Source organism: Nomascus leucogenys, chromosome 3, assembly GCF_006542625.1.
Source record: "Nomascus leucogenys isolate Asia chromosome 3, Asia_NLE_v1, whole genome shotgun sequence".
In the NCBI taxonomy this organism is placed as follows: Eukaryota; Metazoa; Chordata; class Mammalia; order Primates; family Hylobatidae; genus Nomascus; species Nomascus leucogenys.
In genome coordinates, this window is record NC_044383.1 from 8,531,963 (window position 1) to 8,549,253 (window position 17,291).

The window sequence follows — 17,291 nt, forward strand, 5'->3', positions numbered from 1 at the left end:
GCCCGAGGACCGTATGTTCTGTGGTTGGCGAATGCAGTGTGTCCTCACACAGCACTTCATGCTTGCAATATAAAACCAGCCCAAGCCTGGGCGTTCCGAGGAAGGCGAGCCCCCAGCCAACAGCCAGCAAGCATACCACTTCCCATCTCAGGCCATGGGAGTATATAGCCAACCAGCCTAGAAAGCTTATTGAGTTCTGGCTGCCATAATTGAGTAGCATAGACTGGGTGGCTTGTAAAGAAATGCCTTGCTCGCAGTTCTGGGGGCTGGAAGTCTGAGATGAGGCTGCCAGCATGGTCAGGTTCTGGTGAGGGCCAGGCAGCAGACCGTCAGCTTCTTCCCGCATCCTCATATGGCAGAAAGAGGGCCAGAGCACTAACTAGACTGCCTTCTGTAAGGGCACTAATCCCATTCACGACCCAGTCACTTCCCAAGGGCTTCAAGGTGTGGGATTTGAACTGGAATTAGGGGGATGGAGGGAGACAAACATTGAGTCCTTAAGAGTCCACTGTACTCTGTTGGGAAATCATTTTATCAATCAGAAGTAACTGGTGAACAGTTGGGAGTCCATTTTGTACAAAGTGTGTTTTTTAAACAGTATAATATATCCACATTCATAAATAGTATGGGCTAATATCTTCTTGTTATCTAAAAGCTACAAAATTGGTGGCCCCGTGTTTGGATTGGACTAGTTTTGTTTTTATGAATGAGTTGCCAGTGTTTTATATAAAAATTGAGACTTCTCCTTGCTTTGGGGATAGGGAAGATAAGCTATCCCATAAAAATTGTTAGCCAGGGCCAGGCGTGGTGGCTCACGCCTGTAATCCCAGCACTTTGGGAGGCTGAGGCGGGCGGATCACGAGGTCAGGAGATTGAGACCATCCTGGCCAACATGGTGAAACCCTGTCTCTACTAAAAATACAAAAATTAGCCGCACACCTGTAGTCCCAGCTACTCGGGAGGCTGAGGCAGGAGAATCACTTTAACCCAGGAGGCAGAGGTTGCAGTGAGCTGAGATTGTTCACGCCACTGCACTCCAGCATGGTGACAGAGCAAGACTTCGTCTCAAAAAAAAAAAAAAAAAAAAAAAAAAAAAAAAACAACTGTTAGGCATGGTGTCTCGCCTGTACTCCCAGGACTCTGGAAGGCCTATGGTGGGGGATCACTTGAGCTCAAGAGTTTGAGACCAGCCTGGACAGCCTGGCAAAACCCAGTCTCCACAAAAAAAAAAATACATAAACTAGCCAGACGTGGTGGCTTATGCCTGTGGTCGCCACTACTCGGGTGTCTGAGGTGAGATCACTTGAGTCCAGAAGGTCGGTCAAGGTGAGCTGTGTTCATGTCACTGAGCTCCTGTGTCTTGTGAAAAGGCCAGAAGTAGGAAAAGAGCCAAGAACTTGGCAACTCTGCCCTGAACTTACAAGGCCCTATTTCTATGTGTTCCTTAGATATCCGCCAGGCATCGTGGGTGTGGCTCCAGGAGGACTTCCTGCAGCCATGGAAGGGATCATCCCTGGAGGCATCCCAGTGACTCACAACCTCCCGACAGTGGCACATCCTTCCCAAGCACCCTCTCCCAACCAGCCCACAAAACACGGGGACAATCGAGAGCACCCCAACGAGCAATAGCAGAGAATGCCGGAAGGTAATCACTCAGATACACTTGGGACCAAGAGACAGTGAAAAATAGATGAACTAAGAGAAAAAGAATCGGATGGTCTTTGTAACTGATTCTGGACATATGCATCATTGATGTTGCAGTGTTAAAACTACAAGAGCTAGAAAACTGAAGATGTCGTCTGCTTACGGAAGCGCTGAAAGACTAGGATGTGATTTATTAACGACCAACTTCTGTTATTGTGTGTTAAGTTTTTCATCTGTGCATCAAATCACAAAAAGAATAAATAGAGCTTTTTCCTTTATCAGTCCCTTGGGCACAGCAGGTCCTGAACACCCTGCTCTACAATGTTGCATCAAGAGTTCAAACAACAAAATAAAAAATATTAAGAGGAAATCCCCATCCTGTGACTTGAGTCCCTTAAGTCTACAGGGGCTGGTGACCTCTTTTTTGCTAATAGGAAAATCACATTACTACAAAATGGGGAGAAAACTGTTTGCCTGTGGTAGACACCTGCACGCATAGGATTGAAGACAGTACAGGCTCCTGTACAGAGAAGCGTCTGTCACATCTGAACTGCATACTGAGCGGGCAAGTTGGTTGTAAGTTCAGTAAAACCCTCTGATGATGCAAAAAAAAAAAAAAAAAAAAAAAAAAAGTATTAAGTTTCACAAGCTGTTTGTACTCAAATATATTTTCTCAGTTTCAGATCCTCTGCTATTTTATTGAGTGGAAAGTCTTGAGCTAAAAGGGTTCAAGAAGAATAATGTTGCATTTCCTTATGTCTCAGGAAACACTTTTTATGGTAACTTGTCAGATTGTCTATGAACAAACCCACTTTTTTAGACATTGATAAAGTCTTCTTTTCTTCACGTGATATTTTATACAAGAACACTTCAGATGTATTAGATGTGACTGATTTTAACAAATCCTATTAGATTTGTATCAACTAGTTACATGTTCTATTCATAGTCTTTTGTGAATCATTGCCTTTTTGTTTAAAAAGATGGCCTATTTTGAGCCTTTGTATAGGTACATTCCTGTTTTTGTGACAAAAGAAAAACTTTAAAATTGTCCCAAACAGAAAAATAATGGCTATCAGAAGTATGTTTTGTTTTAGTGTGAGTTACCGTTACTGTATTTGTTTATTGTAAAGGTGGACATTTAGCGTTCAGTGCAGTTTTCAATAAAAAGTAATTAAAATTTGTTAAGTTCTGAAATTCAAGTACATCTCACTAATGTAAAAGTTCTCTACTTGAGATGTTTAAGGCAACTGCATTGTCAATTAGCCAATTTCCAACTCTTGTTACTACAGGGTTCTATCTATCTATCTGCCTATTCCATAACCAGACTCAAGACCGCTGACAGTTACCTCATGTGATAACAAAGTTTAATTGAAAAATTAAAACCTCACACAAGTCCATCATTATCAAGTCATGCCATCCTTAAGATGTAATGGTGGGTTAGTGCTAAGTCAATTCAAGAAAAAACAAAGTTGCTCAACTTTTAGAGTTCTGATTTTAATTTACCCCAAAGCAAAATGACCTGGACCTGGTTCAAGGGAGGGAAGTGAACCTTGAAACTGTTTTGCCAGTAACCTCACAAACAAAATGATATTTACAAAGAAGTGTTGCAAAATATGACTGAGTGAAGAACTTGATTTAATGGATCTTCTTTTTAAACAGAATTAAACCTTTATACTAAGTATTTGCAGGTGCCAATTAAGTCCAACGATTCCAGGTATCAAACTCCCTCTGAGCTCTTCCTTATACTTCCCTTCCCATTAAAACAAAACAAAAAAAATCACGGTGTCTTAAAGCCTTTGGCTTGCCTGGCCTTGTCTGCTCACTCATTTTAAGGTGGTGTCCCCCCATCCCAACTCTACCATAAAAGTGTCCATTAATACAAGTTCACATGGAGAGAGACAGCGCTCATAGTTACTGACCTATCACCCCAGGGAACAAAAAGGTAGTTTAACATCTTCGTAACCACTCATCAAAGAGGCAATGAAATATGCGTGAAAAGGAGGCCAAGCGCACACAGAATATCTTACCTTCACATACGTGAAGAAGTCTGGGACACGATGAACCTAAGAGTCAAAAACATAAAAAGGCAGGTCTGAATCCATGGTCCACCCGGGTTTTAATTAGATCTATTTATATATATATATATATATAAATTTGACTCCAAGGAAGAACAAATCAAAACAATGTTTGCTCTAGAAAAAGAACCGTCAAGTCCACAGGGTGAAGGGATGACTTACTATCCAGAGTCAAATCATTTATGTCTGTCACCTAGCCACGTATAATCTTTGAAAAAGGACTATATTCTATCTTGGGACAATAATTATGGCTGTTTAATAGTTCAAGAGCATAATCTATAGCACTGATTTACCAAAAATTTTGGCCTTTAACAGCCAGTCTATGAAAACCATTTAGAGCCCCATTCCTGTCTGTAGCCTAGGAAATGGAACCATCTTTAATTCTTTCCCACAGGGAAGAATGCTGCACCTATCACACTATGTGGTCAGGGTCACTGATAATAAATAAATAAATAGAGCGCTCAGGGGAAACAACACTCACCAGACCACAACACACAGGAGAAGCTAAGTACTGAGCGTGTACTCTCTGGACAACGCTGGCTGCAATGCAGACTGCAATGGCTACGTGCTTTTCCCTCTAATAATTCTCTTTGGCTTTTTCAACTGGGAGGGCAGATTTTGCTTAATAGGCAACTAGAACAGGATCTCTGCCCACTAAAAAATTATCCCTATACATAGAGAAAAGTTACTACAGATGCTAAGTAGTCAGAATGCTAACATTTTCTACGAACTTGATTAATTATTGGCCAAAATGAAAGCAAACAGCCAGTTTTTAACACATTCACCACTTGAAACAGCAGCATTTACATTATATCAAAGATTCATTTCTACAAAATCGTACTATAAAAATCATTTTTTCCTGCAAGATTTAGCATGCCGCAAAAATGATCTTTTCATCCTGGGAACACCTTTTTACTGAGTTTTCAGGAGGAAAGAACTAAAGACATGACAGTTTTGTGGGTATTTTTCTATTTTTAGTATTCTGGCAGTAAATTTGAGGTTGTACACATTTCATTATCAACTAAACAAAACAAGAAGCAAGCAAATACTTTAAGGTTTTCACAGCCTTTTTCATCACAGGGAAGGAAAAAAAATACACGTGTGTGTGTGTGTGTGTGTGTGTGTGTGTGTGTGTGTGTGTGTGTGGTCTTTCCAAATTCCTGGCCACATCAATAGTCTAGAAAGTGCTTATCAGGACACCAAATATTTCTGTGTTCCTGAGATAGGTCTGAAATTTTTACCCAGCATTGAATGTATACCTGAAGTGGTCAAATAATACTTCTTATAAAAAAGTTTTTCTACCTAAGATTATAGTTTTAACTTTAAATAAGAATGGCCACAATTAACCAACATGCAAAAATTCTCAGACTAAACGCTGAGAAATTCTTCATACAATGCATTTGCCACCTTATCGCATTTTTAAAATCTTTATTCTGTAGTGAATTGGTATTCCCCATCTGCCTAAGCAAAGGCATGCCCTTCTAACAAGATTTGCTTAGAGCAGAGGTGACAGAAGGAAGAATCCGAAGACCCTCTGGCATGGCAATCTGGGAGCAGCACATTGTTGACGGAGTCCAAGTGAGCACATTTCACGCAATTCATTTAGTGACAAGTGGGCTTGCTCCCTTTTCATCCAGGAAAAAAACTACTCACAGACCACTGCCCAGAATCTGGAATAAAAACCCTCATTTTAAGGTATTCTTCCCAACAAATAAATATCTAAATATCGAAAGGGGGCATAACAGAAAACTTAAAGACAGAATAACCAAAACCAAAACCCTCTTCAAAACAAGTAAGCAATGTCTATATTTAGTTCACTCAAACATTCTTAGCTTTTCTTGCAGTTTGTTCCTAAAAGATTTGATTTGATTGGGCACGATAGGAACTAAATTATTAATAAAACAAAAGCTTATTTTTATGTTTTGCTGTGGATAATCTGTACAAAACGTTTTCAGATCTGAGACTTAGATGGATCTTTTAAGGTGAAAGTAGAATGCCAGGTTCTACTGAAATAATATCTTAAAGGAACAAAGAGCCATTTGCCATGTGCTTTTTCTAAGTGCCCATGCTGGAAAAAATTTTCTCAATAATATGAAGATGCTGGTACAACTTTTCCTATTAAACAATTTCTTACACAACCACATGCGTTACATTTATAGACAGATTTACAATTTGAAAGGAAAAAAAGTTCTGTCTTAATAAAATTAGTTTTTTTACAAACTGTAGTCCAACTAAAGTTCTCTGTCCCCTCACGCAGCAGAGGCATTATATCCATAAGGTGTGTGTGGTCCAGGAAAACACTTCCCCGAGCAGATCCTGCCAGATTTGGTTCATTCCATGATGTCGACTCTGCTTGGAGCACCACACTAACTTTAGAGTCATTACAGATCTGATGCCTTGGTCTTCTGCTGTTTGATTTTTTTTTTTCATTCATCTTCATCATCCTCATCTTCCTCTCCATCAGACAGGGATGTACATGGCCGGATCTGTCGGTAGCGGTCAAGCCATTTTTCTACCATCTGAGTGACCAGGGGGTGATTTCGCCGCCGAGAGCTCTTCTGCATGGCAACCAGAACTCCCCCCTCCGTCACACAGCAGTCCAGCCACTCCCTGAGCAGTTTTTCTTGCTGTTCCTCATTACCTAGCTTTGGGAGGAATACGAAGACAAAGGGAAAATCATACAACAGATCAGAGACTTGGTAGGAATGTGACATGGAAACCTACAGCTGGTATGCTAACTCATGAAAAGGCCAAAGCAATCAACTTTTCACATGGTTTTGACCTCTTGGAAGCTTTGTGATTAAAGTCCAGTTTGCTCTGGTTAAATTTAAAAAGACATCAATGGGAAATTTCTCAGAAAAAACTAAAGAGAAGAGCACACTAGAGGGTAATTTGTTAGATAAAATAACAAAAAACAAATGTCCTAATACACTGATCCTGGCAAGCCACAGCTTCAAACACATGACAAGGTAAGTTTACTTAGTCAATTATGTACAAGCTGAAATTATACAAGTTACGGTCTATGAACTTTTTTTCTTCATGTTGTGATTATAAACGTTTTATAATTACTAGTATATTAAATAAAAGACCAATACTTTTATAAGAATACTGGCTTTCTGAAAGAGCGTTGTTTTTGTACCTTCTCACCACCTCCCCTGTCTGGTCTACACCACCCTTTCATTCCCCTTCATCTACAATAGCTGGTGTTCCTGCTCCTGCCATGCACCAAAGCCCACATGTTCCTCTTCTGGATAAACTGGCCATTGGCTTTACCACATTATCCAGAGTAAAACCCAAAGCTTTAAAAAGCCTTCAATGAACTCCACCCCATCCCTATTCTCTCTGACCTCTTCTCCCTTCCTCCCTCCCCCTGCCACCTACCCTCTCTCTTTCCCTGTTGCTTCCCCTCTTAAACCACACTGGCCTTGCAATTCTTAGAACTCTGCTTTCAGATAAAAACTCACTTCTCATTCCCTAAAATGCCATATTTAAATCACAAGCCTCATCTTTACTTTTTCTTCTTAAAACCCATCACCTCCTTAAGTTCCCTGATGTGTCCCCATACAGCAGTTTTGAAAAGGTAAATTTCAAAGTATAGCTGGTATCTTCAGCAATTACTACAATCACATTCAGAAATTAAGTGATAGTGCAGATAAAACCACACCTGAAAGGCACTTCAGGCTGTTTCTGGTACAAGGTCACTACTAGAAATAGTTCATAGGAGAAACACGCTGCTTACCTCCTGAGCAGAAAGGAAGTGCACATGGAGTAGCTTCCTTTCACTGTCAACCAGAGGCAAAAATGTGATGGTGACATCATCATCCGTATTGAGATTAGCACCAGCACCTCGGTTGCCATAGCCATCATTTTCCATGGCAACCAAAGCAGAGAAGTGGCCCCTCGTATACCCCAGAGCAATCGGACTTTTCCAACAAAAACTCTGTTCCCACAACAAAGGCAGATAAACACCTGGAAAGAGAGGGAAGAAAATCCCAACAATCACAGGAAGAAAGAGCCACTCCCTCACTGCACTTGTTCACATTCCCCTGTCCACTGCTCCTTCCTGACATCTGAGCCATTCTGTTCAAAGAAACTCGTAAAATGCTCCTGAATAATGGCTTACCTTGAAACCGAGTATATCCTAAAGTTTCTCCCCGGAAACTCTTGTAATATTTTACTCCATAAACTATAATTGGTCGTCTAAGAATATGTGCCAGTACAAAAATGTGCGTCTGCTCCAAGCTTGCTCCAGGCTGTACAAAACAAAACAAAAGCTTAAAACATTTATTACCACTCCTGGAAAACTGATGTGTAAAAACCAATACTACCTCCCCTTCAGTATACTATCGCAGTTGGTTTTTAAGAAAGAAAAAACTGTCAAAGCAGCATTTGATTCCTCAAATAATAAATCCAATAAAACTGTAAAAGAAATCTACAAAGGCTATATGCAAATATCATTTACCATCCAAACTCACAAATTATATAGATGTGCATACATATTTTGAAATATCCCTCACTACCCAACCTCACTACTAAGTAATCTCCAACCTCAGGAACCAGAGATTCAGATAGCTAAGGATGCTTTATTATCACATTCTCGTTAAGTTACTGTGAAAGCACTACCTACAACAAAGTCCTCCTGAAATAAAAAAGTGAGCCTGTTTCATGCAAATGTAAATGGCAGTATCACCTAACTCGTGAATACTAATATTAAATGGGTCCATCATCGAGCTACAATGCATGGTGTGAGATACATGTCTCATGTAAATCAACCACTATGAATCCTGCCCCAATTGCCCAAAGATCGGGTACCTCCTTCTCTAAGTTCAAATGAACCATAGTGCTTTCTGGAAAAAAAAGGAGTAGTTGTATATATATTTGTGCTTTACAGTTTGGTATACTGAAGTGCTTCACAAAATAAAGCATGAAATCAAGAGTCTAAGGGACAACCCTACATACTTCTGTGTCACAAGCAGCCTTCATTAATAAAAAGATGTTAGCAAACTTGGAAAAATTCATTCCCACATTAATCAGAAATCATTCCTATTGATGGTAATTAGTTCAGAGTAAGCTAAACTACCCTTTTCCTTTGCCTACATGACACAGGTATTGCCTCACCACAGGGAGCATTATCAAGACTGACGACAACTGGTTCCTCAGGGCCTGACAGATCAGCAACAGCAATGCAAGTACCTACACCAGTTCAGTAATCTTAAGTGTCCCCAGAGACAGAACAGAGCTCACCTGGATAGGTACCATAGGCATCAAACCTATGCTGCAGGAATGGAGAGCAATCCCAAGACTATCTAGTGTATGTAACCATCATAGCACAGCTTTCACTTTTTGATGGTTTTTAATCATTCGATATAAAAACACATATTACTCTCCCTGTTGTGCAGTGAGGACTCGCTATGGTCATCTATACTTGCTATGCTATTTATTTGATACGTAGCAGTCATCACTAGAAACGAAGTCGACTGATACCAAGCATTCTTTTCTTTGACCACACTGCCCCCAACATGGTTTGCTCAAATAAATCAATTTAGACTACATGCTTACTTTTCTCATAGAAGCAACAAGACTTGAAGCATCCTCACCTGACTAGCAAGAGAGAGTATAAATGCCCAATCTTCTTGCCACTGTTCTTCTCTCAAGGAAAAATGTAAACCAAAGCTCTGAGAATACCATGATTCCCAATCTTTCCAGCGTGTGTAAAACCTAAAAAAGCAGGATAGTAAAAAAATAAATAAATAAATAAGTCTTCTATAAATAAAACATTTAAAGTTCTGATCATTTTTATTTAATGCAGTCTTTAAGCAGTTTGTGAAACAATTAGTAATTTTATTTTGCCTGGTTGGTAATGTATTTTTCAAATGAAAAATGCCTCCCTCTTCCACTAGCAGATACCTTGTAACATCCTTTAACATCTGTAGCCAGAATTTGATTTACCAACAACCAAATTTTCAAACTTCAAACGCTAATGACGAGACTGGTTATTTTCCACTGTCTACAATTAGTTTACAAAAAAAAAAAAAGTCATCTGAAATGTTGTATACAAAGACACTACATTTCTCTATCAATGTATAGTACACCACCTACTTGATCACTTGTATAAACAACAGATGGGAAATATTCCGTGTGTTCATAGTATCATCTCCCTGAGAATTCTTTCCATAAATAATTTCTCTCTGATGATCACCTAATAATTCAAAAGCAACCAAAAAGAAACCCACTGCAATGACAGAAAACATTCTTTCTTCATGCTTAACACTGAATTACTGAAAACAACATCGATTCTTTGTCAAATATAAAAATTCAGAAATAATTATGCTCAAAATTATGGTTCACTGTCTTATAAAAACAAGCCAACTAAGACCTCTAAAATGCAGACAGACATTTAATCTGTTTATAACATCACATTTATCTTCTATAAATCTGAAGTCTAGGTAAAAGAAACAAAAGACAAATCTGTTCCTGTTGTTAAAAAGTTTCAGCATATTAAAGTTAAACGTGAACACATGTGGTAGCTCACACCTGTAATTCTAGCACTTTGGAAAGCTGGAGGAGGAGGACTGCCTGAGGTCCAGAATTCAAAACAACCTGGCCAACATAGTGAGACCCCGGCTATATTGGGGGAAAAAAAAATAAAGTTAAATGGATGGTGTCACAAGTAACTTTACAGTAATTTAATGAAGGGCTCCTTAGAAAGTAAATTAATATATTTTCTAAAGAAATTAAAATATAATGTTCCAGACGTTTAACTCAGTTTAAAACATTTTTCATACTCCAAGTAACTGAGGATGTTTAATCATAATTCCAAATGTTTTAAAATTAAAATATGTATATTCCTCTTTTATAATCGCTAAGATACACAGAAATGTGTCTTGAAAATTTTGGCAACAGTGATGAAATACATTGTTTTGAAAAGTTCAAGGAGAAATATCAAACAGAGAAATTGTTAATACTGAAAGTTATATGCAGTTAGAAATTTCTTGGTGCCTAAAATCACTTTATAAATAAGACAGCTAAATCAGCCAGAAATTCAATGGTGATTGCACTCAAAACTCTTCAAAGACCACTGAAGACGGGAGTTCAATAAAATATACTTTAAAACTAAACATGTTAAAATGTTCATCCTCACCACCCCAAGACATAAACTCTGAAACTACCAGAGTCTCCGTAAGAACAGACAAGCAAACCAAATCCAGCAATATATGACCAAATGGTACACGAATACCAGTTTGGTTTAACATTCAAAACTCAATTCCATGTTCATGGATTGGAAGGCTCAATATTGTCAAGGTGGCAATACCACCATCACCCCAATTAATCTATAGATTCAATGCAATCCCAATCATAATCCCAGCTGTCTTTTTTACAAAAATCGATAAGCTGTATCCTAAAATGTATATGGAACTCCAAAGGACTCAAAATAGTCAAAACAATGTTGAAAAAGAAATACAAAGTCAAATGACTTACACTCCTGATTTCAAAATGATCAAAGATATGATCATCCAGACAGTCTGGTACTGACATAAGGATACCCCAATGGAAAAATAAATCAATAGAAAAATATTGAGAGTCCAGAAACAAACCCTTACTTTTATGGTCAACTAATTTTCGACAAAATCGCCAAGGCAACAGAATGTAGAAAGGGTTTTTTTCAATTAAAGGTATGGAAACAACTGGGTATCCACATGCAAAAAGGTGAATTTAGGACACCTCACACTTTAAACAAAAATGACCTCAAAATGTAAAACAAAAATGACCTAAATGTAAAAGTTAAAACTATAAACTTCTTCTATGAAAACACAGGAATCTTTGTGACCTTGGGCTAGACAAAAGTCTCTTCAGATACAACAGCAAAAGCATGAGCAATAACAGAAAAACACTGATAAACTGAACTTGATCAGATTAAAGACTCGTGATTTCAAAAGACACTGCTAATGAAGTGAAAAGACAAGCCACAGAATAGAAAAAATTATCTGCAAAGCAGATATCCAATAAGGGACCTGATACAAACAACATCTGCAAATCAGTATTAAGACAACCCATTTAAAAATGAGCAAAAGACGTGGAAAGATACTAAACCAAAGAAGATACAGGAATGAGCAATAAGCACATGAAAAGATGCTCAGTATCATCACTTAAATAGAGAAATACAAATCAAAATCACAAGGAGCCCATGTGCCTGCAATCCCAGCTAATTGGAAGGCTGAGGCTAGAAGATCACCTGAGCCCAGGAGTTCAAGACCTAGAACATTTTTCGTTGCTATGAGCAATGTATGAAGATTCCAATTTCCTCAAATTCTCAACAACACTGTTATCGTTTGTCTTTGTGGTTATGGCCATTTCTGTGCATGTGAAGTAGTATCTCATTGTGTTTTTGTTTTCAGACAGGGTCTCATCATGTTGCCCAGGCTGGTCTTGAACTCCTGAGCTCGAGCAATCCTCCAGCCTCAGCTTCCCACAGCGCTGGAATTACAGGCCTGAGCCACAAGGCCCGGAAGATAATTCTTCATAACAAAAACAGTCACTTTAGCATTAGGAGATATACCTAATGCTAAATGACGAGTTAATGGGTGCAGCACACCAACATGGCACATGGATACATATGTAACAAACCTGCACATTGTGCACATGTACCCTAAAACTTAAAGTATAATAATAATAAAAAATTAAAAAAAAAAAAAAAAAAAAAAAAAACAGTCACTTTAGGAGGCCGAGGTGGGAGTCTGAGACCAGCCTGGGCAACATAGTGAAACCCCATCTCTACAAAAAAAAATACAAAAAAAAAAAAAAATTAGCTGGGAATGGTAGCATGTGCCTGTAGTCCCAGCTATTTGGGAGGCTGAGGTGGGAGAACTGCTTGAGCCCACAAGGTATAGGCTGCAGTGAGCCAAGATCGCACCACTGCACTCCAGTCCAGGCAACAGAGCAAGATCCTGTCTCCAAAAAGAAAAAAAGGAATAATTCTAAAAGACTTATATTGATTTTTTTCCCCAATTTTACATTAAACGCCTCCACCTGCCCCTTGAGAAATTGGGTTGGCATGTCACTAAAAGGCAAGTACAATATATTCAGACTTGAGAACCTGAGTCAGCTAAAATCACGGGTATCCAAGAGAACAGCACAGCTAGCTACAAACACAAATAGCCTATCTTGAAGTGATGGGTGGAGGGGTTCAAATAAAAGAAAATTGCTTTCTCAGTTCTTACTATGTATCTTATATGACTTAAGAAAACATCTCATTCCAGCTGATTTCAAGTAAGTGCAAAAGGCACCTCAGCAAAGAGCATCTTAAAAAGGAGACTACACAAGCTACATGCTGGCTCCTCCTCTCCTGGCCTAGAAAACCCACGGCTGCTCACTCACTCTCACTCTACTCTCTGCTGGTCACATGACAGGCCCAGTGGACAAACCTAATGCAACTCAACACAAGAACTATGTAAGGGTCCTTAAGGCTAGTATATCTGATCTCCCAAATCCATGGCAACACCACTTACTATCTAACCACTAATTTTCATCCCAACCCACCCCCCAATACTGTAAGGATGTCTGTGTGATCACTGTAATCAATGCAGCCTCCTATGCCTGAACTGTAAACCATCAGGCAAAGCTCCCCAGTGGCAGGGACTGGAGGAGGTAATGCCAAACCATGCTGTTCTGGGACACCTGTCCATATGCCAGCCCTAGGTGCTCACTCCTGAAGCATCCTTTAAGAGTCAGGACTATGGACTAAAAGTTCTGCTGCAACAACTCTGGCCAGTGGCTGTAAACAAACAGCCTAGTTCCTTCTCACCCTAGTAGCCACTCCCTATCTAGCCTATTTACTACATCAGACTGTATTTCTCCCCCCAAGCATCTTTTTTTTTTTTTTTTTTTTTTTTTTTTCCTTAGCAGGGTCTCACTCTGTCACCTAGGCTGGAGTGCAGTGGCATGATCTTGGCTCAGTGCAGCCTCAACCTTCCAGGCTCAAACGATCCTTCCACCTCAGCCTCCTAGGTAGCTGGAACTATACAGGCACACACTACCACGCCTGGCTAAATTTTGTATTTTTTGGTAGAGACAGGGTTTCACTATGTTGCCAAGGCTTGTCTTGAACTCCTAGGCTCAAGAGATCTGCCCACAATCTCCCTATCTCTATGCTAGACTTCTGGGACCTCAAATGACTTGCAACCATCTGAGAATTCCAGTCCCGATACAAACATTAGTGACAACTCACTCATAAGATCACCCATAGCCAGCTCTGAGGAACAGGTGGGCATAAACCCCAAAGCAATTCTTACTCACTACAAATGTCTTTTAAAAAAAAAAAAAAAAAAAAGGCCAGGTGCAGTAGCTCATGCCTGTAATCTCAGCACTTTGGGAGGCTAAGGCAGAAGAAATGCTCGAGTCCAGGAGTTCAAGACCAGCCTGGGCAATATAGTGAGGACCTCATCTCTACAGAAAAATTTTAAAAGTAGCCACGTGTGGTGGCACACTCCTATAGTCCCAGCTACTCATAGGAGGCTGAGGTGGAAGGATCACCTGAGCCCAAGGAAGCAAAGGATGCAGTGGGCCAAGATCGTGCCCCTGCACTCCAGCCTGGGTGACAGAGCAAGACCCTTTCTCGAAAAACAAGCAACAACAAAAACCCTCACCACTAAAAAAAAGACACCACTTCTAAAATCCACAATGTACTTTTGGCTTTTCGACAGATCAGGAAATTACCACCAAAGAAAAGGCCAGGCGCAGTGGCTCAACACCTGTAATCCCAGCACTTTGGGAGGTCGAGGTGGGCAGACTGCCTGAGCTCAGGAGTTCGAGACCAGCCTGAGCAACATGGTGAAACCCCATCTCTACTAAAAATACAAAAAATTAGCCAGGTATGGTGGCGCCACCTGTAATCCCAGCTACCTGGGAGGCTGAGGCACGAGAATTGCTTGAACCTGGGAGGCAGAGGTTGCAGTGAGCCAAGATCGTGCCACTGCACTCCAGCCTGGGCGACAGATTAAGACTCTGCCTCAAAAAAAAAAAAAAAAAAAAAAAAATTACCACCAAAGAAAAGATTACTGGCTGCCTTTTTAGAGAGGACCTGCAAAGTGGTAGATTTACCACAGTTCAAACCTGGCTTTCCATCTCACAGGGCAGAGTCTCATTAACCAAAACTACAAGGCAGACCTGTGAAACCACAATGCCAAGAACCCACTGTCTAGGAACGAAACCAGGCTCGTCCTCTTGACATAGACGGGCCCATAGCAGTGGTCAAGAAAATCAGCAGTAGGAAGCTAAGAAAATCAGCAACAGGAAGCTGCTTGGTGACCACGGGATCTGATCAAGAGGGCCAGACAGGCAGAGCACAGACCAGCACCAGGCTTACCTAGCCCGATGAACCTACTTCATACTACCAGACAGCCGTCTCCACTAAGAGGCACAAAAAAGCCCTCTCTCCAGGACAATTACTAATTGACTAAAACTACCTGAGTGACACATTTATTCTTTAGCTTTATTCCAATCAGGTCATCCAGGAAGCTATTTTATTTCTCTAATGTGCCCACAAATTGTTACTCTATTACGTTATGCTTCCCCCTCTGCTCCCCGCAAGACAGTCTCACTCTGTCACCCAGGCTGGAGAGCTGTGGCGCGACCTTGGCTCGCTGCAACCTCCTCTTCCTCCTGAATTTAAGCAAATCTCGTGCCTCGGCTTCCCGAACAGATGGCTGGGATTACAGGCATGCACCACCACACCTGGCTAATTTTTGTATTTTTAGTAGAGACAGGGTTTCAACAAGTTGGCCAGGCTGGTCTTTAACTCCTGGCCTCAAATGATCTACCTGCCTCAGCCTCCCAAAGCAATGGGATTGCAGGCATAAGCCACAAACCCCAGCCATACTGCATTATGCTTTGATCTACAATTTAGCTCTCAAGAAAGTAATTTATAAGCCGGGCACGGTGGCTCATACCTGTAATAACTAAATGAAATATGTTCAAAGAACCAAGAAAATACCACATAAGTCAAATAAATGTAAAGACTGAACTATTCATTCACAAAAACAATTATTTTTCCAGTGACTGCATGCTCTTAAAAAATATAAAGAACACTTTGATACAATTGAAGAAATGTGATTATGAACTGTTAGATAACAGAATCAATGCTGAATTACTTAGATGTAGGAATGGGGATGTGGGTGAGTAGAAGAATATTCTTATTCTGGAAAGATGTATGTTGATATTTTGAAGGGTAAAGCATCATGATGTCTACAACGAATTGACCCACGAGTCTTTCTGTATGGAGACATGGAGCAGGTGTGACAAAATGTTAACAACTGCTCAACTGAATGAAGAAAATACCAGGATCTATTGCACTGAATTTTTTTTTACATTATTCCATAGGTTTAAAAATTTGCAAAATAAAAAATGTGATCTTAAGACTCCCTTAGGAAGAAAAAAAACTTGTAACACAATGTCAAGATAACCTCTTAGGTGAACACGAATATTCAATAAGGCTGGGTGCAGCAGCTCAGGCCTGTCATCCCAGCACTTTGGGAGCCTCAGGCAGGCAGATCGCTTGAGATCAGGATTATCAAAGCCACCCTGGGAAACATGGCAAAACCCCATCTCTACCAAAAATACATAAAACAGCCAGGCATGGTGATGAGCACCTGTAGTTCTAGCTACTCAGGAGGCTGAGGTAGAAGGATGGCTTGAGCCCAGGAGGTGGAGGATGCAGTGGAGCCAAGACTGCACCACTGCACTCCAGCACAGCAATTGAGCCAGACAGACCCTGCTTCCATCGATGGATCAATCAATCAATCAATCCCTAAAAAGATGAGCAATGGCCTTATCAATATTTAAGGCTACTATATATAACTTGAAATGCTGCATTTGAAATGTTCAAATATACTACTTCTGTCTTATAGAAACAATAAATGCTTGCATTTTAAAGCTTCAAATGTTTCTATTTTAAAATTTAGCAAAAAAATGTATAAAAACCACTGATTCTTGCTTTTATCTCGTTTTTTGGGGGAAAAACAAAAACAGAAACCATGGACATGTTCAAAGTATTTTAATGTCCAAAATGAACTGTTTTTCCTCCAGTTTCCATAGAAAATATAACTGACATAAAAAGTATCCCACCACAAGGAAATAATCCAGCAAATGCACTCCTGGGTTGAAACAGGGCAGAATGCCAGCTCACCAATGTGAACAGTCATGCAGGCTGTCATGCAGGGCTTTCCGAAGCACCGAGTCCTTGTCATAGATGCCCCAGGTAGCTTGTAGTACTGAATCAAGTAGGCAGTCTCCTGCAGTCCGGTTCCAAAGTGCATACAGTCGACTATCCAAACGTGTAGCCAATTCCAAGGACCAGTTAATAATTGGAGATTCTTCTTCTAATTCTGTACGATGGATTTAAATACATGTTCATTTCCATACCTATGTCATTAGAGAATATTCATGGGGAGAAGAACCTATTTTCTAGATATAAAATGGTTTATATGTAATTTACCAATAAACCCCTAAATAAAATTGACCAATTGAAATATAAACTTTCGAGTACTTGAAACATCTTCTGTCTCTAGAATAACTTAA

General features: G+C 39.9%; 2 protein-coding genes across 14 annotated transcripts in view; one reads left to right on the forward strand and one right to left on the reverse strand.

Moving 5' to 3' along the window:
• The window catches only part of CTBP2 (C-terminal binding protein 2), a 173,972-nt gene extending 170,650 nt beyond the window's left edge, over nucleotides 1-3,322 (forward strand). For 10 of the 12 annotated variants that reach the window (XM_030805703.1, XM_030805720.1, XM_030805747.1 and 7 more), the window contains one exon: nucleotides 1,449-3,322. In XM_030805703.1, coding sequence (XP_030661563.1) covers nucleotides 1,449-1,629 — 181 coding nt within the window. In that variant the 3' untranslated portion in view covers nucleotides 1,630-3,322. The remainder of the gene's footprint in view (nucleotides 1-1,448) is intronic. The other 2 variants (XM_030805706.1, XM_030805699.1) reach the window with 2 other exon arrangements.
• The window catches only part of ZRANB1 (zinc finger RANBP2-type containing 1), a 71,372-nt gene continuing 57,075 nt past the window's right edge, over nucleotides 2,995-17,291 (reverse strand). Inside the window, exons 6-10 of one of the 2 annotated variants that reach the window (XM_003277773.4) lie at nucleotides 16,900-17,098; nucleotides 9,317-9,437; nucleotides 7,843-7,972; nucleotides 7,459-7,688; nucleotides 2,995-6,364 (exon numbers count right to left, since the gene is read on the reverse strand). In XM_003277773.4, the coding sequence (XP_003277821.1) occupies nucleotides 6,146-6,364; nucleotides 7,459-7,688; nucleotides 7,843-7,972; nucleotides 9,317-9,437; nucleotides 16,900-17,098 (899 nt within the window). In that variant the 3' untranslated portion in view covers nucleotides 2,995-6,145. The remainder of the gene's footprint in view (nucleotides 6,365-7,458; nucleotides 7,689-7,842; nucleotides 7,973-9,316; nucleotides 9,438-16,899; nucleotides 17,099-17,291) is intronic. The other variant, XM_030805767.1, reaches the window with a different exon arrangement.